The sequence below is a fragment of the Pezoporus flaviventris genome, unplaced genomic scaffold (assembly GCF_033815535.1).
Source record: "Pezoporus flaviventris isolate CSIRO_AGI_PZ_B2104156 unplaced genomic scaffold, CSIRO_AGI_Pfla_v1 ptg000013l, whole genome shotgun sequence".
Classification (NCBI taxonomy): domain Eukaryota; kingdom Metazoa; phylum Chordata; class Aves; order Psittaciformes; family Psittacidae; genus Pezoporus; species Pezoporus flaviventris.
Window position 1 is genome coordinate 35619610 of NW_026892561.1, and position 22505 is coordinate 35642114.

General features: G+C 47.6%; 2 protein-coding genes and 1 long non-coding RNA gene across 6 annotated transcripts; 2 read left to right on the forward strand and 1 right to left on the reverse strand.

The window, feature by feature from the left end:
• Positions 1–459: 459 nt before the first annotated feature.
• Positions 460–10130, forward strand: SIAH2 (siah E3 ubiquitin protein ligase 2). Its single transcript, XM_061452758.1, has 2 exons — positions 460–1030; positions 8660–10130. The coding sequence occupies exons 1-2, from the start codon at positions 653–655 to the stop codon at positions 9215–9217; spliced, it is 936 nt and encodes a 311-aa protein (XP_061308742.1). The 5' UTR covers positions 460–652; the 3' UTR covers positions 9218–10130.
• On the reverse strand, positions 5192–8712 carry LOC133268920 (uncharacterized). Its single transcript, XR_009743223.1, has 3 exons — positions 8578–8712; positions 7503–7585; positions 5192–5440 (listed from the first exon to the last, which is right to left on the reverse strand). It is a non-coding gene; the product is annotated as an uncharacterized LOC133268920 (long non-coding RNA).
• Positions 10131–12402: 2272 nt separating the features above from the next.
• On the forward strand, positions 12403–21724 carry ERICH6 (glutamate rich 6). 4 transcript variants are annotated; one of them, XM_061452734.1, is made up of 11 exons: positions 12403–12605; positions 14918–14964; positions 15060–15176; positions 16429–16530; positions 16611–16954; positions 17887–17954; positions 18719–18880; positions 19019–19100; positions 20321–20473; positions 20749–20980; positions 21454–21724. In XM_061452734.1, exons 2-11 carry the CDS (start codon positions 14959–14961, stop codon positions 21715–21717), a joined length of 1530 nt encoding a protein of 509 aa, XP_061308718.1. In that variant the 5' UTR covers positions 12403–12605; positions 14918–14958; the 3' UTR covers positions 21718–21724. The 4 variants fall into 4 exon arrangements, with proteins under 4 accessions (XP_061308718.1, XP_061308716.1, XP_061308720.1 ...); XM_061452732.1 differs by having other exon boundaries at positions 12409–12605; positions 16608–16954; XM_061452736.1 differs by lacking the exon at positions 14918–14964 and having other exon boundaries at positions 12411–12605; positions 16429–16453; positions 16608–16954.
• Positions 21725–22505: the final 781 nt, after the last annotated feature.

Genomic DNA, 22505 nt, shown 5'->3' on the forward strand with positions numbered 1-22505 from the left:
TACATGTTTTGTTGAACACTTCCACGGATGGTGATTCCATCACTTCCCCGGGAAGCCTGTTGCAATGCCTGGCTACCCTTTTGGTGAAGAAATTGTTCCTAATATCCAGTCTAAAACTCCCCTTGGTACAACTTGAGGCCATTACCTCTTGTCCTATCCCTCGTTACTTGGGAGATTAGCCACCTCCTCTCTCCCTCCTCCTTTCAGCTAGTTGTAGAGAGAGGTAAGATCCCCTCTGAGCCTTCTCCACACTAAACACCCCCAGCTCCCTCAGCAGCTCCTCATAAGCCTTGTGCTCCCGACCTCTCCCCCAGAGGCCAGTGACCCTCGTACCAGGGTCCCAGCGCAAGCCCTGCACACGGAGCCGAGTGCGTCCCCGGGGGCCGCCGCCCTCCTCCGGCGGGAAGGTGGGGTAGGAAGCGGCGCTTGCTTTGCGCGCGAGGGCCGGCGGTGGGGCGGCAGCACCGTGGGCGCTCCGTTACCGCGGACAGCTCCGTTGCCGGGGTAACGCCCCCTCCCCGTGCTCCCGCCACCCGGAGCATGCCGGGACCGGGGCGGAGGCCGCGCGCAGCCGCTGCTCGCCTCGGCACCGCCTCCTCCTTCGCTCCCTCTCCCTCCGGCGGCCCGATGGTGGTGGCGGTGGCGCGGCGCGATGAGCCGCCCGTCTTCCGCCGGCCCCGGCGCTAGCAAGCCCTGCGGCAAGCAGCAGCACACCCCGTCCCCCGCCGTGCCCGCCGCCGTCCTGCCGGGACCCGGCGGGGCTTCCTCGCCCCCTCCTCCTCCGCCACCTCCCCCCCCGCCGCCTCCTCCTCCTCCGCATCAGCACCACGAACTGACCTCGCTCTTCGAGTGCCCGGTCTGCTTCGACTATGTGCTGCCGCCCATCCTGCAGTGTCAGGCCGGGCACCTGGTCTGCAATCAATGCCGGCAGAAGCTGAGCCTCTGCCCCACTTGCCGGGGCTCCCTCACCCCGAGCATCCGGAACCTTGCCATGGAGAAGGTGGCCTCAGCCGTGCTCTTTCCCTGCAAGGTAAGGGGAGGAGTGGGGGGCTCTGGGGGGAGAGAAAGGTGGGGAGGGGATTGGAATGTGGGGATGTCCGGTCGGCCAAGCAGGATATTCCCCCCGCTCTATCCCCACCTCCCTACCCTCAATCTTCAAGCTTTCTCCACACACCCTTTTCCCTCATTAAAAAAAAAAAAAAAAAAAAAGAAAGGGGTGGCGCAGTGGTCAAAAGAAGGGAGAGAAACTTTTCATCGGAAAAGTTGGCTGCTCACAGCCACATTGGGTCCCGACTACCGGTGGAAAAGCTCGCCGGTTTGGGCGTTTCGGTATAAACACGGCTTTGAAACGTAGTGGTTTTCTTTTGAACGGCCGAGAGATATTCTTTCAGGGTGAATAATCTTTCAGTTCCGAAACGCTGTAAACGAGCTGCAGTAGGTACAGCGTCACATGTGGGTTTGTGGTGGCCTCGGATTTGTATGCTGGAAGACCGAGGAGGGGAGAGCACACCAATGGAGAGTTTCCCGGTGGGTTTATGTCTTGCCTTTGTTGCTAGCGTAATAGAGAAATATTGCAGCTCATGAGAAGACTTTAAGGAGCTTTCTAAGCTTTATCCAATAAAGGTTCACTTGGCAGTTTGCAGAAGGCAATGGTATCAAAAATGCCTATACCAAAGATACCCTGAGAGTCTCCAGCAACAGCATGTGGGACTCATCCAGAGCCACTGCAGGCAGCAAAGCTCTGCAAAGCCTGAATTTTTGGCTGGTCTGTATCCCCTTCTTTCCTTTATTTCCACCCCACCATAAACACTGAACAGCAAGGGAGGTGCTTGCTGGTCTCCATTACCCAATTTCATGAGTCTGCAGGTTTCTAAAGTGAAACAAGATGATGGGAGTGCCACCAGCCTTTAAAAGCAACACTTCTAATGCTTCTTTCTCATTCACTGAAAATCCTGCTCTAAATGTTGTCCTAGTATTTTGCACAACCAGTAGATAAAAAAGCTAAACCTTTTTTTCCCTCTCCACAGTTATTTTAACCTATGCTGATGCTCAGTCCTTAACAAGTGGTTTATGGAGGTAACAGAAACTATTTGTGTCTCTCTTGTTAGCTCCCGGCAGCCCTCCTTGGGAAGGACAGGGGCTGGTAAGCTGTCGGGTCAGTAACAATACCTGAATTAGTCTTTTTTTTCAAGTCTGTTCTGTTTTCAGGTCTGTTCTGTTGCAGAGTTGCATAGTTTAATACTATTCCAAGTATTAAACATTGAAGTCTCTTCTCTTTAGTGAGTTTGTACTTTGAAAGAACTAAGTGAACTGCTCTATTGTACACATCCTTCCTAATAGACATTAACCAGGACAGCAGATGTGTACATGCAGGCAATGCTGAGCAGGTCATTTTTATGTCTTCTTGGAGCCTCTCAATGCTTGTACCCCTGTAGTACCAAAAGCACTTTAAAAAAATAAGCTGAAGTGACGTAGGGACAGATACAGGAACTGCTGGAACTGTTGCTGATGTAGAATATAAGAACAAAGTTTTAGCATATGGAGCTGTGCATGGCAAGGTGAGGAGCTATGGTCAGGCTGCCAGTGGGACCAGTGTGGCCAGAACGGGTGCAGTGAGAGCTGTGAGCAGGCTTACTCCACCTTTACCTGGAAAAGCCAGTCCCTTGAGCAGCTGTCCCCAGCCAGCCCACAGGAGCATCATTAAGGATCCACAGGGAGTAACGGCACCTCCAGAGCCAACTGTCTGTGTCAGTTCCTGCAGCACAGTGTGGTCCATGGCAAGAGCCCCATCTGACCCAGGGCTGGCTGGGTCACAGGATGTGATGGCTGTCAGCGACTTGCAGAGCTTTTGACAGCATGGGACTGTTTCACTGCTCACCCTTAACTGGGAGGTGGCAATAGCAGATGGAGCATGGTGGTGGGACACAGGTCCTCTCTGCTGAGCGCAGGTGCAGTGGGTTGGTCTCATCTGTGGTGGTTGATATTCCCTGCTTGTTTTAAACAAAATGGAGCGGAGTCCTCACACCCTTCACTGTTTGAGCCACAGCTCTGCTGCCTACAGGATGCCAGTTTTTCCAGCAGCCAAACCCCTAGGCAGGAGTCCTACCAGCTTATCCCCAAGTGGTGGGGATCAGCATCTTGGTTATGGACTGGGAGAGATTTGACTCTGACCTGGTAGTGTTTTGGTGGTCTCTGCAATAAGCCAAGGAGCAGCACATGCCTTATGCTGTGCTGGTCAGCACGTTGGAAGCTGCAACAGGCAGGAGACTGTGGACTCCAAGCTTGGGACTTGGTTTGTTTTCCTGGTACAGTGCCTGTAAGCGAGTTAACAGCTGGTAGAGCTGGAGAGTGACTTTGACCCAGCAGTGGTCAGTGTGCTGCATCTCCCTGCTGCCCAGTGAGATGCCAGTGCAGGCAGGGGTGGCAGCAGTCCCTGGCCCCAGCTGCGTGTGTGGGGCAGCCAGGCAGCGCTGCCTGCAGGATGCCAAGTTCCCCCGTGCCACGCTGCAGTGGTCAGAGCTGCACCTGTGAGTTGCCTACCTCAGACCATGGCCCCAAAAACATGGCGCTCCTGAAGCCCCACATCCCAGACCGGGCTGTGGTACAACCCACACTGGAGCATGCATCCTCCCTGTGTTTCAGCATCCGCTCCGAGTTCTCCACCCCTCGCTCACTGGGCCTCCAGAAGCTCCTCACAGAGGTGTAAATAAGTCTCTCCTCCTCTTTCCTCACACACCTTCTCTTTTATGTGTTTTTTTTCTGCCGTGAGCAGTTCCTGCTCTGCTGCTTTCACTGTTCCCAAGAGCTGCAAAGTGAAATTAGCACACATTAATGCTTTTCACTCTCACTTTTTGAGCCCAGAAACAGCGACATGCTGTCAGGGCTGTAATTCTCAGTCAGTATTATGTAGGTCACAGGCAGCCAGCAGGGACGTGACCCACCGTGTCCCTCAGCAGTGAGCATCCATCAGGTGCTGCAGCAGCACAAGGGGTTTTGGCAAGAGCCACCCTGCTCTGCAGCAGCACGTAGCAGCTCACTGGGGCCTAGCCCTGTTCTGGCTCACCTGGGGGTGTCACCACATTAGAGGAACCCAATATAAGCTTTCAGAGAGAGAGAGGGGGGAAAATCAGAGCTTCAGAAAATGTGAAAGAACAAATAGAGGGGCTGGTGTGTCCAGAGGAGGTCTCTGCTCTTCTAGAGACAACTGTGAATTGTTATTGCACCTCTGTGCTTTACAGGGCTTCCGGAAAAAAAAAAATAAATCTATAGGAGGATTTATATCTTAAAGTCACAGTAGAGTTACTGAAAATATAAAATGCCTGTTAGTGCTGTAAGCAATCTGCAGAAGATAAAATGCACATCAAACACACTCAAACTCCTGATTAATAAGTGCCAAAAGGAATGAATTGTTTTTCTTTCATCTTTTAAATAAGTTCAAGTGGAAAATAATATAGATGTGCTTTCTAATGATGAAGCTGACTTAATTTGGAAGTAGATCCTTCTGTAACTTTGTGGGGTTTGTCGTATATGAACTACAAAAGAAAATAAATCTTATGAAGTGGGAGCTTCTTGAACAGACACCAGAATCTATTTTCACAGCAGTTGTGTGAGGTATGCTGTGATCATTAGCTGCTAAACTTGGAACCATGACCTGGCTAACCAGGCAGTGTGGGGTGGGAGGTGTTTCTCAAGTTAACCACTTCATCAAAAATCTATGAGGAAACAAGTAGAGTTGTGAGTGTTCTCCGTTGTCACCAGCAGAACTGCAGTCCTCGTGTAGCCATGAGCATTAAGCTGACATCCATGCCCTGCCATGTTTTGTTAGCCTGTTACGGTGGGGTTTGACAAACTGCTTGAGTGATCTTGGCATGACATGGGACCAGCACTCCTCATCTTCCCTGTGTAAAACAGCAGGCAGTTACTGCTTGCATTTCAGGGAACTAGAACGTGCCTCCAACATACAGAGGCAAAAAACAGTCCAGCACTAAGGAAAGAATATCCAGTAGCAAATTCAGTGGTTTTTACGCCCTGAGAGCAGCCTGGCTGGGCAGCTGTATAGATGGCATTTAGCAGTGTGTGATGGGGAAATAAATATTTAAAACAAACAAACAACAAAAAGAACCACCACCACCCCAAAAAACCCCAAACCTCCTTCATAAGTATACCAGTGAATTCTCACTGTTATGATTAATTCAACCTAACAATAAGTTTTACTTAAAGGAAATTACTTTTCTAGTTATTGCATACATTTAAAAAAATCTAAGTACCTCGGGCTTTTTCAGGGATTGAAACCCCATTCTTACCAGCTTTCCTCAGAGCAGTGATGCTCTGCATATTGGAAGCTGGAAGAGATACTCACATGAAGAGAGTCTTCCAAAAATCATAGTCATCTCTAACTGAAGATACTGCCATGTTCCTGAGTTACCAGGTGATTCTGGTCCTTTTGAAGAAAAGTGAATCCAGTAAATTCATTATATTGTGCTCTCACACTTTCCTTTGTGGAAAAATTTTTTTGCATCTCATAACCAACATTGTGTTTGAAAGTGGAAGGCACAATAAGACTGTATATAAGCAAGTCTTAAATAACCACTTTTTAAAATTTTGTTTAGACAGGTAGTAGGAGGTAGCCAGAACCACCTTACATCCTTAGACCACTGCTGCTACACCATTAGTTCAGGAGAAAGCATGACAGGTTTCCCATGTAAGCAGACAACTTCCAAACAGAAATTGCATGTTCATGTTATTGTATCCAGACTTACTTGTATATATTGTCCAGTGCTGCCTCTGTGGCCTATTAAGAGCTTTATTTAAAAAAAAAAAAAACACAACAAAACCAAAAAACTATGTCATTTTAAAGATTTTAAGCAGATCTACTAAACCTGAGTAAGATCACACTTCCTATTTTCAACACATAGTAGACTCTAGTAAAGGGGGAGGGAGGTTGATAAAAATGCAGTTGGTTTTGCTTTTAATTGAACAGATACCCGTTATACACAGGTGTGTGCTTACATCATGTTGCCTGCACATACACAAAGAGCTCACAATCTCTAGATGAAACAACAGGACATTCACTGCTCCTATCCCAGGTGAGCAGTAACAGCAGACCCAGCACTGCTGGCAGAGCAGAGTTTGTAAGTGGTTTCTGCCAGGCAGCTGGCTGTGGCATGAGCCGGTTTCTTCACCTGTGCGAGGCTGGGGGAGGCATGGAGGCTCGCTGTTGTCTGGGCAGGACCTCACCGTGCATCCCTGGGAGAGCTCCGCAGGATTTCTGCTAGACTAGGCTGAGCATCTGTGCCCAAACTGTAGTGAATGCTTCAGGAGGCTGGAGGGATCTTAAAAGCAGGGACAGATGTTTTATGAAGCACTTGGGGAGGGAAAAGCACAAAAGGGTCTCAGTCCTAGCTGGGTCCCTGAACATTGCTAACACACATACAGGAGCAGGCAGACCTCTTCTTTCCAGAAGTATTACTTGTATCTCAAGCTGCTTGTACACTAGAGGGAGAGTCTGGAGGCTAGAGCAGGAGGGGTTTGAACTTGGCAGTCTGTTCCTAGCTCTGCCACTGATTTCCCATGTGGTTTCAGACAAGTTACTTTAATCCTGTGTTCTTGCCTGCCTTCATTTACAGGGTTGATAATACCAGCCTACCTCTGCTGAGCACTTGCAAGCTTAACTAATGTTTTCCAAATGCTTTAAGACACTCAGAAAGCTATCCTGTCAAAGTGAAGCTCACAGCAGCACATGCAGAGTGACATACTTGGCAAAAACAAGGCATGCTAGGTCATGTATGTAGTGACAAGTTCCAAGCTTATAATTTCCTTTTAGAAAGAGAATACAGTGCTAAACCATGAACTAAAACTAAACTGTGAAAACAAGTACATAATACTTTCCAACTTGGAATTCTAGAAATTATGAGAAGGGCAATAAAAAAAGCAGAAAACAGTCATGCCAGCCCAGGCATCAGTGGCACGCCTGCACTGTTAGCATTGTGCACAGCCCTGGCTGCCAGTCTCAAGGACACAGTAGGGGTGGAAAAGGTGCACAGGCCAAGTAGCTCAAAGGTATCATATAACCTCTACACAGGGAGAGACGGAGGAGGCTTTTGAGGGGTATAATGAAGATCGGTGACCTTTGCCAAGCAGTATGAAGACAGCATGTCAGTTTTTGCTTTTCATGGTCTTCCACCACTGGTAGAGCTTCTTACCAGATGAAACCCACAGTGATGGGTTAGGAAGCATACAAAAGGAGGTTCTTCTCAAAATGAAGGGAAAGTTACCACTACTTGCTCATCTTGTTTTTACACTCTCCCTTCTGTAGTCATCACTGGTCACTGTCCCATACACATCAGGTTTCACTTAATCAGCAGCTTACAGATTCTTACTGGTTTTCTTAATGAGGTTAGACTTGGAGCTGCTCTCCAACACCTGGTATGATTGAAGTGTTAAACAGGGCTATGAACCCTGAAAATTCCAGCAGGCCAGTGGAGCTGGAAGCATACACATACCTGGGTGGCTGCATTATGCAGCAGGGCATCAGGCACAGCAGACCAGGCATTTGCAAGACGATGCCTTGTTCCACCTCAGCACCCTGCAATAAAGCCATTAGCACAGGATTAAGCAGCAGGGGCAGACACTGTAAGTGAAGGCTCACGTTAACTCTTTATGGCTTATAAACCAAACTCTTTCAGAAGAAGGTCAAGTTTCTATCCCAGTATTCCTAGCACCCTGTTGCCAGCATGGGTGATTTGTATCTTGGCATTTAGAGCTGAAACTTCCTGCACACATATTATCCCAGAAATAATAATTTATTCCTTGGTTGTATCTATCCTCAAGGAGGTGTCACAGCATCTGTAAGCAGCCATGCATGCATCTTGTAACCTGCATGATAGTGGTAGTAGCGGTGTTGGTATCACTACTGATACCTACAGACTGAGAGAATAGGAGAGACCTTTATGTCTCTGTGAAAGTAGCATGAAAGCAGAGTGGTCAGTGTGGACAACTGAACTGACTGCAGACAAAGGGAAAGCAACCTCAGCTGGTTAAGCAAATTAACCCTCTAAGTTGCCCAATGACATTAAAAGAAGTTAGGTGGTACTTATTTGTGTGCTAGCTTTATGCTTAGAGAAAAGTCATCCTCTTTCCACTTCTCACAGTGGCAGTGTTGAAAGTGTTCCAGTGTTTAAAAAAAACTGTGGAGAATCTGCATTTGAATTTAATGGGAGTGGCTTTGCTCTGTGATGGTAATAAGGTACATCTATTAAAAATACTTCACTCTAGTTGCTGTTTGCTGAAACTAGAATCCTTTGTTCTTTTTAAAGAAAAGAAAAATCCAAACCAGGACCACTTCAGCTGATCTGGACCTATCAGATCTAACTACAACAGCAAATCTAACTACAACTCAGCCTTACACTCCATTTTATCTAAGTGCTTGCATTAGAAAAAAAAGCCAACCACACAAAGACAAGAAGAATTCATTTTTAAGTGGAAACAAAAATAAGTAAAGCTCAGCTCTGAATCCAGGGCTAAATAGAAGCATCTAATGTAAAATTTGCAAAGAGAACAAGAATTCTGGTTGAGTACCAGTGTTTCCAGTTGACAGGTGGGAGCAGCAAACACGAGTGCTGGTGCCTTTCTTGACAGCTTGTATTTGGTCTTTTTCCAGTATGCCACAACAGGCTGCTCTCTGACACTCCATCACACAGAAAAGCCAGAACACGAAGACATCTGTGAGTATCGTCCCTACTCCTGCCCATGCCCTGGTGCCTCCTGTAAATGGCAGGGATCCCTGGAAGCCGTGATGTCCCACCTCATGCATGCCCACAAAAGCATTACCACCCTTCAGGGAGAAGACATCGTTTTTCTTGCCACAGACATTAACCTTCCAGGGGCAGTTGACTGGGTGATGATGCAGTCATGCTTTGGTCACCACTTCATGCTGGTGCTGGAGAAACAAGAGAAGTACGAAGGTCACCAGCAGTTCTTTGCCATCGTGCTGCTCATTGGCACCCGTAAGCAAGCGGAGAACTTTGCCTATAGACTGGAGCTGAATGGCAACCGCCGCCGACTGACGTGGGAAGCAACGCCCCGCTCCATCCACGACGGGGTATCTGCAGCCATTCTGAACAGTGACTGCCTAGTTTTTGATACAGCTATAGCACACCTTTTTGCTGACAATGGGAACCTTGGCATTAACGTGACTATCTCTACATGTTGTCCGTGATGTGTTTGCATAGCTAGTGAAACCTAGGCTGTCTGGACATAATGCTTTACATTCACAAGGGTTTTCTTTTGCTTCTTTTCTTTTAAAAAAAAAAAATGATATTCAACTATGCCATTGTGTATGCTAAGGTTCCTAACTAGCCAACATTTTTAACTTTGGAGAGAAGAGCAATGAGAGTGTCCTATAAGTAACATGAGTGAGAAAAGGTCTTTTTAAATTCTTGGGTGCCTTAGGAAGATTCCACACACACAGTCACCTTTCTTAATTTAATTATATTTTATTTAAGGAGTGCTTCCATTAGACATGTGGCTTAAGAGACTTGAAGGACTGCATTCCTGTTTGGAGCACACCCAGAAGCCCTTTCAGCAGGAACACAGACTTGCTCTCTCACTGGTGAGCTTTAATAACTGTTTTTAGTAGGCGGGAAAGAAATCCAAGCAACCTCTCACAAGAGAGATTGTGACTCAAAGGGGAACAATAGGTGCTTCAGTGTTGATACTCTATTTCCTGCTACCTTATTAAAAAGGGATGGGTGTTGGATCATATGCTGGGGTTTTGAAAGAAAAAAGGGGAGGAGGGGCTGGGGTAAAGCAGAGCAGGTTTCACAGTGTGGGAACTGCCAGCTCCTGTCCATTTTAGGGGAATGAGTGAGCCCAGCACATGGCACAACCACTCACAGCCAGGTACAGGTGAGAGCAGGAGGCACGCATCCAACGCATCTAAACCAGCTAGAGCCAAGAATATAGTAATAAGCTGTCCACATGCAGCTTTCCTTGGAGACATACTTGACTATTGATTATTGTAAAAGACTAACAATATAGTGAGAGTTTTATGGCCAGTATCATGTCATTTGCTATTTAAGTTTTGTTGCCATATTTACTTTTATTTTGTAATAAATATTTTGCAAAAACTACACTGCATAGCATGCTGTGCTAACACATGTGTGCGTGATGGTAGCTCTTGCTTCCTGGTTACTCTGTGCATTCTGCCTGGTTGGATCTGCTGGGCTTCCCCAGGAAGAGCCAGGTCACCCAAGTGAGCTCCCCGTTTTGCCACCCAGCTCTGCTGCCTGAGAGGGCCACAGTGCAGTACAAGCAGGAGAACCGAGTCTGGATCCGAGTCCCAGGGGCAACAGTGACAGCCTGGCTCATGCAAACTGAAATCAGAGTCTGTCACTGAAGCTGAATCTTCTGCAGCTCTTTCTCTGCAACCAGTGCCTTCTGTCTGAATTGCTCAAGAAAAATACTAGCTCCACATATTGGCTTTGCTGAATATTAAGATGCCTGCCACTTGGAAGAGGCAATGGGTTGTGAGGTGATACACCCACTGAGTTATTTAGCGGTAGGAAGCCTCATGGTAGTGGAAAACTACATATAAAGTAACAGATGAAGCTTTGTGTAAATAATTATAATACACATTCCTAACTGTATCCCTCCAGGGAAGAGCTCCTTGGAATTATGACAATCCTATCTGCAAACATCACCCAGTGTCTGGTGCTAGTTCCCAGAAAAGCCAGAAGAGAATGACATGTATACAACAGCCCCTCTCAGCTGTGCTTCAGCACCACCTGGGAACAGTTAATGGCAGGCAGCAAAATGAGTGACCAAGATCTGCACCTAGGAAACAGTTTTTCTGTTGACAGTTCTCTTCAAAAACAATTTTCACTTTGAACACAAATAAAAATGCAGAAACTCCTAGGGACTGATGAATTCATAGCAAGAATACAGCACAACTTGAGTAGTTCCCACCTGCAACTGTGCCAGCACCAAGCCACGTGCTGCTGGGACAGTGCCTCAGCCTATGCAGCGGCACTGCAGGCAGGAGCGAATGCTGTGGCAATACCAGGATCTGCACCAGCCGAGCATGGTAGCAATCTTCCAGGACCCCAGTGCTACAGGGAGCTATCAGCATCAATGGCAGTCAAGCAGCATGTCCAGACACTGCACTAACAAACACCACTGGCTGCGCCTCAACATACTCCTTCCAGTTTTAAAAATTACTGACTTACTTTGTTGTGGAATCCATGTGCTCATAAGACAACTGCATTTTTCTTATACAAAGTCCACATAATGTAGCATATATGTGCTGTCCTAAGGTAACTAAAGCCTGCATTTATTTGCAGATGACGTATCTAAAGAAAATTGCTCCTTCTGCTTCTCCAAGCTGAAGTGCAGATTCCTTGGAAGAGTTCAACAGCATCTAGCCCTACAGGAGACATCAGGAACAGATGTCTGACAAGCATATAATGCAAATCATAGAATCAACTAGGTTAGGCAAGACCTTTAAGTTCATCAAGCCCAACTGTTATCCCAGGACTGTCAGGTCCATCACTAAATCACTTAGGCAAGTGCTTTGGGTGCAGTTAGAAGTTTGTGCCCAAACAGGAAAGTCACAGCAAGTTCCTTAACCACTGCTTTACTTTCAGCCTTGCTCCCATTCCGTGCAGAAGGCTGCAGGGCAGCTCCGGCCGCTCACCAGGTTCACGGCAGTGGCGTGCTGAGGGCTGCTGCCGCTGCAGGGCAAAGGCAGGAGGGCAGCGGCTCTGTGGGCACCATCGCCGGGGGCTCCCGAAGCACCCGCACCACCCCGAACACCTCCACCTCCCCTGAAGGCCGTTTACGTCCGTCCACACCCGACCGCAGGCCCCCGATCCACCGCGTATAGGGCACGGCAGCAACCCCCCCAGACACGCAGCTCACACGTGCCCCGGCAGCCCCCACGCCTGCCGCGTCCCCATGGAGACGGCGTCCTCCAGCCCCGCCGCAGCGGGCTCGGCCGTGCCGTGGACGGTGCTGGCCGGAAACGGGGCCGGGTAGGACGGGCAGGCCGGGCCAGCACAGCGCAGCGCAGTGCAGCACGGCGCGGTTTCTCCCCGCGGGTCCCCTTGCAGCGTCGCAGGCAGACCCCGCTCACTAAAGAGAGACGGGCAGGTCGGTAGCGGGGGCTTGCGTGAGAACCGCGGGGAATCCCCGGGCTGCAGGCCGCTTCCCGAGGCACTCTGCTGCAGTGGAGCAGGTGCTGACCGATCTCCCTAAAACCGTGGGAGGGAAGGCGGAGGGGAAACCGGCCAAGCGACCTTGGTCAGCGGCTGGCAGGGCCAGCTGGCACCTCCCGCCTCTGTAGCTAAGCCGCTGCCAGCCCCGCTTACTGCGTCCACAGCTTTCGGATTTCTAATTAGACACATTCGGAAAAGTCTCCTTCATCGGTACAATGGTCCAGGGCAATTGCTTTGAAGTCATTGTGTGGGGCTAACAGGTGAGTGTGTGTCTTACACTAAAGGGAACATCGGGCAGCATCGAACCCATCGAGACGCAGAAGCTGCCAGGACCTTCAGTGTCGATGCAGAGAGAAGCTGGCTGGCTCCACGAACACTCCTACAGAAAATCAAGTAAGAAACAGCTTTGTTCAAGGAAGAGCTGCTCACTTGTATTGTCTTTCACTCAAGCTGTCTCAGGCTTTCATAGAAGACTTGTGACTTTGCAGTTTCCCGGAGATCTGCTTGCAAAGTGGCAGCAGACCTGGAGCAGCCTCCAGGAGCCCCCGCTGCGGCCCTCTCGTTACCCTCTTTGCAGAGCCACTTCTAAATGAACCTGCAGGACCACTCTGCCAGCCAATAGGCATAGGAGTGCTCAGCAGACGGCAGAAAGAGTGTACTGTATTCCTGTGAGAGGTACTGGCAAAGCCTCTCAGGAGAGCTGGAGATGTATCAACCTTTTCTCTCCTCCTGCTCAGCTGAGCCATCCCAGCATGTGACCGAGTAACCAGCTCCTTCTCTTGCCTGCTTAAGTCGAGCACTGTACTCTCGGGCACAGCATGTTAGTGGTAGTTGCTGCTTGACCCCACCCCTTTTGGGCACCCCATCAAACAGCCTTTGTGCTTTTCAAGTGTTTGGGGTTTGTTTGCCTTTTTTTTTTTTTAATGTTCAAAAACCATGTAGACAAGGCCCTCAGTGCCACGGTTTAGTGGTGGCCTTGGCAGTCCTGGAGTAATGGTTGGCCTTGAAGATCTTAAAGGTCTTTTCCAGCCTAATTGTTTCTATGATTCCTTTTCAACACCAGGCAGCTCTGCTCTGTTGGAGAATGTCTGCCGCACCTCATGTGCCTCTAAGAGTGGGAGTGATCAGAGCCACAAAACAGCACACCAGCTGAAAGTACTGGAGTTAGCTGTGTGCAGATCCATCCCAATAGAAAGGGGACATGCACAGCCCACGACAGATAAACATTGCTCTCTTCTCACTTTGGAAGGATGTTTGTTTGGAAATGCACTGTGAATGCGTTTGCAGGAGAAAACACTGTAGGCTTTGTACCTTAGGTGGAGCTTTACAAGTCCTTGGGGTGACTGTGGCTGTAATACAGAATAACGGTAAATCATCTGCTTGGGTTTGGAGGCAGCAGTGGTAGATAGAGATGATTCAGAAGCTGCAAAGTCCATTAGAGGGGGCAGAGTAAGAAGTGGAGTGTCCACCTACCCTGAGTACTGTGCCTTGGGTGCCAGGCTTCCCTGTGTCCCTCGGTGCCATGGTGCACCCAGAGCTGTGCCCTGCCTGTGCAGCTTCACACCAGTGAAGCACCAGCACCATGCACTTTCTGAAGTTACTTCTTCTCAGGTGGGATTTATGATCAGCTACACTCTGTGACATAGCTTGATTGCTGTGGTGATAACTACGTGTCTTTGAACTGCAATTCAAAAGAAGTTCAAGCAAACCAGTATCCACATAATTCAGCCTTCTAAAAGTATAAGCAACTCCCATAGTATTGCTTTCACTTTTCCTTCTGTGTTGGTGCATTCAGTCACTTCCAGGTGCATTCCTGAGCTGTGGATCCCACTACAAGCCTAGGAAGCTGGGTGTTGACATGGGGCTGTTGTGATTTTTATCCCATCTTTTTAAATACATGTTCTCATTTTTTTCATACTTTCCAAAGAGAAGAACTTAGATTTTGGTGTTTCAGCCTGCCCAGGGTTTCATCTGGCTGAGTATTTTCTAGAAAGCAGAATAAGCTTACTTGGAAGGGCAAGACAAACTGGGTGGCAACAAGGGGAACTGAAATTGAAGGCTAAAAGGACCTAGAATGTGTTAGCTTGGCTGAAGGGGAGGCTGTAGCAGTTGGCATGTGAGCCATGTTGATGTTCAGACAGGAGATGATGTATATGGGACAGCACACAGCTGTGCACCTGAGGTAGCTGGATGTCAGCCCTACTGAGGACAGTGCTAGACATCCAGTCATCTGAGATGTTTCCTGTCACTCCAAAGGGCAAAGAACCCTTTGTTGTGTTTACACAGCATGGACTGTACTTAGAAATGAGAGAAAACCTCAAATGTCTCTACAGCTCTTTCTTTTTAGGACTAGAGAAGCTGGAAATGCTTTAGAGGATAGTGCAGTATTAGCTCAGTGCTATAAGTCACTGACCCTCAGCAGTAAGCTATCTCCATGACTTCAGTGGGACACTTTTGTAAAGCCCTGATCCCATGTCAGTGCCCAGTTACAGTCCCTCAGGCATCTGGGAAGGGTTACATGCAGATCCAGGTTTCCTGTCTGAAACCAGTAGCAAGTCTGGCAAGAAGGCCTCAGGCAGCTGATGTGATCGATGAGAAAAGGCTGTCATGCTGAAAGAGGAACAAAACAAATATGTCTAGAAGATAAGTTTTCTGAGAGCACAGCATGGCAATTTGATAATTCTCATTGTCGCTATTACTTGCAGCCCTGTAAGAAGAGTCCAGAAGCTTAGATGTTTTGTGTGACATGGAGGTAAGGACTTACCCAGGTTGCATATACATGCTTAAGGGGTTTACCTCTGAACAAAGATATGACTCCAAATTGCTTTTGTTATTTTCCACTTTGAGTTGGAAGAAGATTTTGTGAAGCTGTTCAAGAAATCACTGCGCACGTTCCCATCCACTGGCCTGCCTAGCCTTCTGGCCTACAGACCTGAATCGTTACGAGAAATCTTACAGGCTGAGGTGAGTCAGTGGTAGATGTGCCCTACTGTGTGGCTTTTGCTGTTTATTTCCTACGATTCCCATGTAGAAAAAAAATAAAAATAATGCCCTTTGCCAAGCCAGTGCTAGAGTTCCTTTACAAAAGAGTTTTTCTTCTCGAAGGCTCTTGAAATTATGCTTTTTGTGCACTCCTGAACAGCAAGAGGCTGTGCAACTCCTCTCCCCAACGCTGCATCCTGTGTTGATAATTTCCTAGCAGAATTTGCCCTTTGGCTAAAACAGTGGTACAAAGTTTGTATAAATACTAGGTATACTGTTAAAGAATTACAAGAAGGGCATAGAGCTCCCCATAACTCTTAGCAGAGTAAAGTCATCAAAGAGAGCTAGGCATGAGGTGGGGAAGCCAGGGAATTTCCAAGAATAATGCTCCAGAGAAGCCAGGTATTTCAAATTAATATGTTCTTTTCTGAAATTGAAGGATTTGAATGAAAGTGTTAAACACACAGTATAGTAAATCAAGTGTAAGTGAAGCACACCAGCTAAGTGGCCTAGAGCAGGTACCTACCCTCCACCCCTTGCTGCTGCTAATGGATTGCTCTCAAGGAGCACTGAGCTTGGTGTGCTGCCCTTGGGAGTGGAGGGATTAGGCATGGAATTCAGCAGCACACTCTTGGCAACTGCACCTTCTGTAACTCAGTTTCAAAATGTGTTTTCAAAAAATAAGATATTTATTTCAGAATATCTAGTACCCTTCCTCAAAATACACCCCAGAGCAGTCCTGATTTGCATCTGGTCAAATACGCTCAGCTCTTTTGTCAACAAATCTGCTGGTGGTTCCTCATGAAATTCCCCACAGGTTTTCCTATGATCAACAGTGCAACAATGTTGGAGCTTTTTCTCTCCAAAGCCCCAAGCAACATATCTGAAAGGGTTAATGCATCAGAGTACTCAGCTGTAGCATTCTTCATGCTCCGAAGCTTTCTCTTGGAAGGAATGGGTCTCATAGGTACTACAGTTATTCCATTTATTTGAGGATTTTTATTTATTTACTTACTACAGAACAGCTTTTCTTTTTGGTGGTTTCCTGAACCTAGTGTTTTGAGTTAAATTGTCCCAAGACATCACAGACACAGATCTGTTTTAACTGCTCTTACACATTTTATGACGGTGCATTTTGAGCATAGCCCTCTTTCCCCAAGATAAAATGAGGATTTGTGTGCTGATACTATTATTTTTGTCCTCCCCATGTTCTCTCTCCCTACCTCCACTTCAGATAGAGGAGGACTTTGCTCCAAGATGTGAGTATTGTGGCAGCCTGCTGAAGCCATTCCCTTCCTTTGAAGACATTTGCCCACTGTCACAGGATTATGAATCAGTAAGCTGGTGGCAAAGATTAGCAGAGGTTGGCTGTGGAAAGGCCTACTCTTATGGCACCGCTCTTCTGCCTTTCAGAAGTTTTGCTGTGAACATAATCGAGACCTCTATGAGTTCATCATGAATGAGAGGAAGATCTGTAGAGGCAACTGGAACATTCTCACTGATGTTGGCCCCCAGAAGACCCATGAGGGGAAGACCCACAAAGGTGCCTGGAACATTCCCATTGATATCGGCCTCCTTAAGTCCCATGAGAGGAAGACCCATGAAGGCATCTGGAGTGTTCCCGTTCATGTTAGCACCCAAGAGTCCCATGAGGAGAAGACCCATGAACGTGCCAGGAGCATTCCCACTGATGTCATCCCCAATGAGTCCCATGGTACCAAAGTCGACAGGCTGCTGTCAGAGGAGAGGGTGTATGAGAGGTACCGTGAAATGACTACAGGGGGAACTGGGGATCTGGTCTGTGTAAGGCGCAACAGATCACTCTTGGGAGAAAAGAAGCATTAAGAAAATGAAACTGCAGCAAGAGGCAATGAGAGAAGAAATATATTTGCTTTAGGCAACACAAGTTCACATTCTATCTGCAGCCTCTTTGCTTTTCTCCTATCAGGCTGTAGTAGAAGGTGGGGAGGTATGTATTGAGTAAAGCATTCATTTTACTACTTTCAGACATAGTATCTAGAAACAGGTAAAGCCGAAAACATAATTGCAGCTGTGGGTGGGATAATACTCAGGTCTAGCTTTACCCCAGATACTGAAACAAACCTTGAATTTGTGTTTCTCTATTTTGCTGCATAAACTGTGACCAAACATTTGGATTCTAGTTTCCAGTCACAAGAACTCTGCAAGTTTGACTTCTACTGGGCTGTTTAGTAGGACGTTTACACAAATATCTGAGTCTATAGCATAGGCTTAAAGAAATCAGTATACCTGGACTTAAACTGCTAGCTTGCTTGAACATCCTTTGCAGTATTATGGTGTCAGTACCTCATATTATGTACAGAGCATAAACCAAAGTCATTGTCAGACACTGTCAAATTTACAGAAAGCTAGATAAGGAGAACAGTCAAAGTATTCTTGGTGATTAGTTGTTTCCTTGATCTTGGAAAGCTCTCCTCTTTCACAGAAAATCTTGACACACAATCCATTACAATGTTTAGTCTGTTCATTGAAATCTCTGTAAGGAAACAATTCCTTTTTGGTGATATTCCATTGACTCTAACTTATATGCAATCGTGTGAGTGGAGAGAAAAAAACAGATTCAGAAAGTTGCATTCCTATGGAAAGGATATGCAATGCCTCTAGTTTTTAAAACAGGATATATGAAACATCTCAGGAACACTTTCATTTCCAGGCAGCTGGAGAGACGATCAACCAGACAGTTATTTTTGCAGGCAGCAAAGGCAGCATTTGCAGCTAAACGTGAGTTTGCATTTCCTTACATATTTGTCTATTTATTACAACAATGAATTCAATGGAATTGCTTGTCCCTAATGCTCTCTAATGGAAGAGGAAGATTTATACAATGACACATTAGCTCATTGTCAAGTGTGCAATCCCATTAAATTAGATACTACCATATTATATGGCATGAAAAAAACAAAACCAGTTACATTCCCATTGCACTGAAAGGATCTCCTTGCTGTGACTTTCAGTATTTAAATCTGACTGTTTCAACTGAGATGCACAGAAATTTACTTTAGAGGATAATGAGTTGGCAAAGCCAAGCCCTTGGAAGGCATGAACTGCCAGAATTAGGGGGATCAACATTTTGCCTAGTCATGTGAACACTCCACTAAATCCTAGCCCAGTCTGTGAATGACTGAGCCCTTTGGATCTAGCTATAAAATTAAAGGCATTTTGACTAAGAACAGATGAACTAGATTTATAATATGGGGTTCTTTTCACAGAAGATGGCAGGGTACAGAGGCTTTTGTGGCACCAGGGGTTTCAGATCATCAGTTCTGCAGAGCATGGAGCCATGAATGCTATCCAAAGAAAGTCATACTACATCTTTTTCATATCTCTGAAATAGCTGAACACTGTGGACTGTCCTTGTTAGACAGAAAATACCTTGAAACAGACTCCCAGGATGGAACATTTCAGCCAGAAATCCCCACTCCCCCAAGTTACAGCCTCCCTGCCAGCCCTACCCAATGCACACAAACCTTCCCTTTCCTCTCTAGGTTTAAATGAACCTGGCACAATTTTCTACCAGCTTTCCCTGGAGCCCCCATCACCAAACAGCTGGACGCTGATGCCTGCTGAGAGAGCAGCAGAACCCAAGGAGGAGCCCATCTCCTACAGCATCACCTGCTGTGATTTTACCTCTGTTGGTGGAAAGGCAAGTAGCTGCTGCAGACATGTCCAACAGGATGTGTCCATGCTCTGGAGCGGCTGGAACCTGGTGCCTGCTTGCCTTTCAAGGGCAGCTGGCGCAGGACTGCTCTCATCCATTTTATTGTTTCTCTTCCAATCTTAGGTAGTGAAGAATGAATTGCTGGAAAAGTACTACAAACATGGGGGGAAATTCCTTACCATGCTTCCAGATGGAACAGTGCAGTTATTGTATCCTTTATGGGGTTCATTGGCCTGCATTAGTCCAGGGTTGTTACTGTAATTTTACATGAGTCATAGGCTGCTTTATCACCAAATAACCTGGTCCACCATTCACATTTGTTTTCACAGTCTGGAAAAAAGCAGTAGTGAAACCACTTACATAGGTCTTGGTCTGAGGTTCTTCAGATCTGCCAGTAGCTTCCATGAAGGACAGGTACTTGTGCCTTTAATACCCAGCTTAAAAAATGTGCTAGCTCAGTGTTTAGACCCACTCCTGAGCTCTGGCCACCCGTGGATGGGCACTGCTGTTTAAGTGGGCTCCCAAACCATTCAGCCCTATCCTTTCCACAGCGACAAACCAGCACATCATTTCCCATCTGCGTGGGACTAAGGTCTCTGTCCTGCAGGCAGGAGTACATAAAAGGTGCACTGACAAACTGAAATTAACAGTGTAACTCAGAGTGCTGCTTGAAGAAATAAAAACGTGTCAGTTTCACCAAAGGACCCCATAGCTTTCAGGCTGCCTTTGCCATTATTTAAGCCATAACATTTTAAGCCACCCAAGTTACTTTTCCTTACTGTGGCTGACTTTTTTCTGACCTGGGGGTGTATGATAGTCTGCCTGAGCTCTGCCACCAAACAGGCTTGAGACTACTTCTCTGCTCTGCCCTCCAGGCTGCCTTTGTCCCAAGGATGCTGCTGGGCACGGAAACAGCAAAGTGCCATAAGCACATGTGCTTCCAGTAGCAAGTCTTGCTGAAGGGAAACCCCAGTGAGACACAAAATACCTCCTGCGCCAAGGGTCTTTTTTCTCCACATTTGTTTTCTTTTTAGCTCTGGGAGGATAATACCTGCCCCTGTTTTCTCTGCTGTCATCCAGGTTGAGTATTTTTAACACCTCACTTTGGTAGCCTCATACTTTCAATTATTAGCGTTGTCTGGGAACATGTCTTTAAGATAAAAACTTGCTAAGCAGTTCCAGCTGGGTTATTGGTTAGAAAACAACAAAAATGTATTCTGTATCTCTTTTGTCAGTGTACACAGGGTACTTCAATGTAGCAGAAAAGCACTGGCAGTGTCCCAGGTAACACTGGCAGCACACCATCATTTTACACAGTGATCTGGTTAATGGGTCAATTTTTATACTCCAGAGTAGTGCTCTGAAATATTCAGAATGTAATATTAGACCAGACAAAGAAAGGAGTTATGAACACCTTATCTGACGACAGCTATCCATCTGGAAATCTGGCAATCATCGTTGTACAGAAGAAAAAATGTCGTGTTTGCATAGTACAGGAAGACAAGCCAACTTATGCTGAAATACAAGCACTATTTAAGTCTGATGGCAGAAGTACTTGCTATTACCCAAATGGAACTGTGTGGTATGTTTAAGTTGGTCAGAGCAGTTTTGCTCTCCACTGTGCTTTTTAAATTTCAAAGGTCATAAAGGGTATTTTTAAGAGGATTCAAAAATTAAAAGACAAGTATAGCAGCTCGAGGGCCTGCTTCAGGTGCCTCCCAGAGGGGCAGGGCCACCCCGGCTGTGTCTTGAGAGGGAGGGGTTAGACCCCAAACTAGCTGTGCCTCAGTCCTGTCCCTCTGTGGAAGCTGCCATGGGAACTGCAAGGTTCAGAGCTTTGATTTTCCTCTCTTTTAGGATACACATGAGCATTCAGGGAGGGCAGTATTTGGACCAAGCAGGCAGCAGGGTGAAGAGGTGGACATGGCCAAACAGCGTCACGTCACCAGGACCCCATGTCCCGCTGAAACCCATCTTCATCTCCCTCAACCGGCACGTGGGGGTCAGGATCCTGGGCCAGGATAAGATCGCTGTTTCCTTCCTTGCCATGGGGCAACAAGCAAAATTCAACATGGGAACCAAAGTGCAGGTATTTCTCAAGTGCACAGGTAGCTCCACACAAAGTCGCTTTCCACTGAAGGAGCAGGGCAGCCAGGGAAGCTCCCATCCATGGGGAAGCACACTTATTCCACAGTGGGTGCTCCCTATGTTGCCCCATGGTCCTGCCCCCCAAAACAGCAAACAGTGAAGGTGTACCTATGCTCAGGCCCATGCAGACAGGGGGCTCACAAGCCCTTGCAGCCCTGACACTATATAAGGGGCTGCAGAGTGCGGGAAGCACTTCCAGGTAGGTCCCCACTGTCCCTGCTTGCATCCCTGAGGGTCACCCTGGCTCTGCTATGGTGAGAAGATCTGTGATCCATGAGGGCAGGGAGTGTGGCAGCTCCCTTCTTCCACGGGTTCCTGCCACAGGGGCAGGTTTGTTTGCTGGGGAAAGACCAAAACCCTGAAGCCCTGTCCTGTGCTGCTGCAAGGCTGACACCACTCACCTCTGCTCCCTAGGTCAGCGATGTCAGCCAGCTGCCTCCCCCTGCCCCGCTGAGTGAAGATGAGCTCCTGCTGCTTGCCTTCAGGGTGAGGATCCTGCAGCTCTTCGACAGACTGCGTGGATGCTTAAACTTTCCTTCTAGTGAGCAATGGGACAAACTGAAGCCTCCCGCATACCTTATCACACAGACTTTGAAGATCTTACAGCTTTGCACAAGTTCTGACGTAAGCGATGAGCTACGCAGCTCAGTCGGGGCAATAATAAATGCTGAAGTCTGACCAGCAAGTGTAGTGTGAAGGCAAATCAAGCTGGAGATGCTCCCTGACACTGCAGCATCTGCACACACTCTATGAGGTTTTGCCTGCAGTCCTGCCCTGCTGTCACACAGTGCAAAGGGCAGCCCACGGCCATTCTGCGTGGCCCCTCTCCTGGGGCCTTCCCACCTCAAGGTAGTCTGCCTAGTTGTTTCAGCCCATGGATGTGGCACAAAGGTAAAATCCAATAGAGCACAGGTAAGTTATAGCCCGTGACAGGTACATGGGTAGGTGTTTGCTTAGAAGTGACCCACACAGGGTCAGTGCTTCTGCCAAGGACACAGCACCAGTGGGATGCCCAGACTTCCGTGGTGCAAGCTCTGGATGGCAGCTCAGCCTGCCGCAGGTACAAGACACAGTAGTGCCCTACGCACAGAGAGGCACAAAAGCACAGTTTGTCCAAAGCAATCAAAGGTCATTGTCTTGGCAACGTGTGCGTGGGTGCCAGGGATAGGAAGCTGTTAATGCACACAGCAGAGCACAGACAAGCAGCAGCCTCTTGGCAGCAGCTCGTAAACAACCAAGGGAGGGAGAAGGCTGCTGCAGTGGGCACCCTGTGCTTCCTTCCCACCATAGGCCCAGCAGCTGTGAGCAGAACGAGCAGATGTGGTGGGGCATGGACCCCTCCTGAAATGGTTACCTCAGGCTGGCCCCTGCCCCAGCTCCCAGCAGTTGGGATGTCTGAGGGAGGTGCAGTGCCATAGGAATACGTGCTGCACCAGGACACTGCTCCGGACACCACAGAGCCAACA

What these genes read in the sequence shown, in the direction of transcription:
- SIAH2 (XM_061452758.1), top strand. Translation starts at nt 653, where the DNA reads ATGAGCCGCCCGTCTTCCGCCGGCCCCGGCGCTAGCAAGCCCTGCGGC. An exon ending in CCGTGCTCTTTCCCTGCAAG is followed by an intron (nt 1,031 to 8,659) that starts GTAAGGGGAGGA and finishes GTCTTTTTCCAG; the next exon opens with TATGCCACAACAGGCTGCTC.
- ERICH6 (XM_061452732.1), top strand. An exon ending in GGCAGCATTTGCAGCTAAAC is followed by an intron (nt 17,955 to 18,718) that starts GTGAGTTTGCAT and finishes TTTCCTCTCTAG; the next exon opens with GTTTAAATGAACCTGGCACA. An exon ending in TACCCAAATGGAACTGTGTG is followed by an intron (nt 20,474 to 20,748) that starts GTATGTTTAAGT and finishes CCTCTCTTTTAG; the next exon opens with GATACACATGAGCATTCAGG.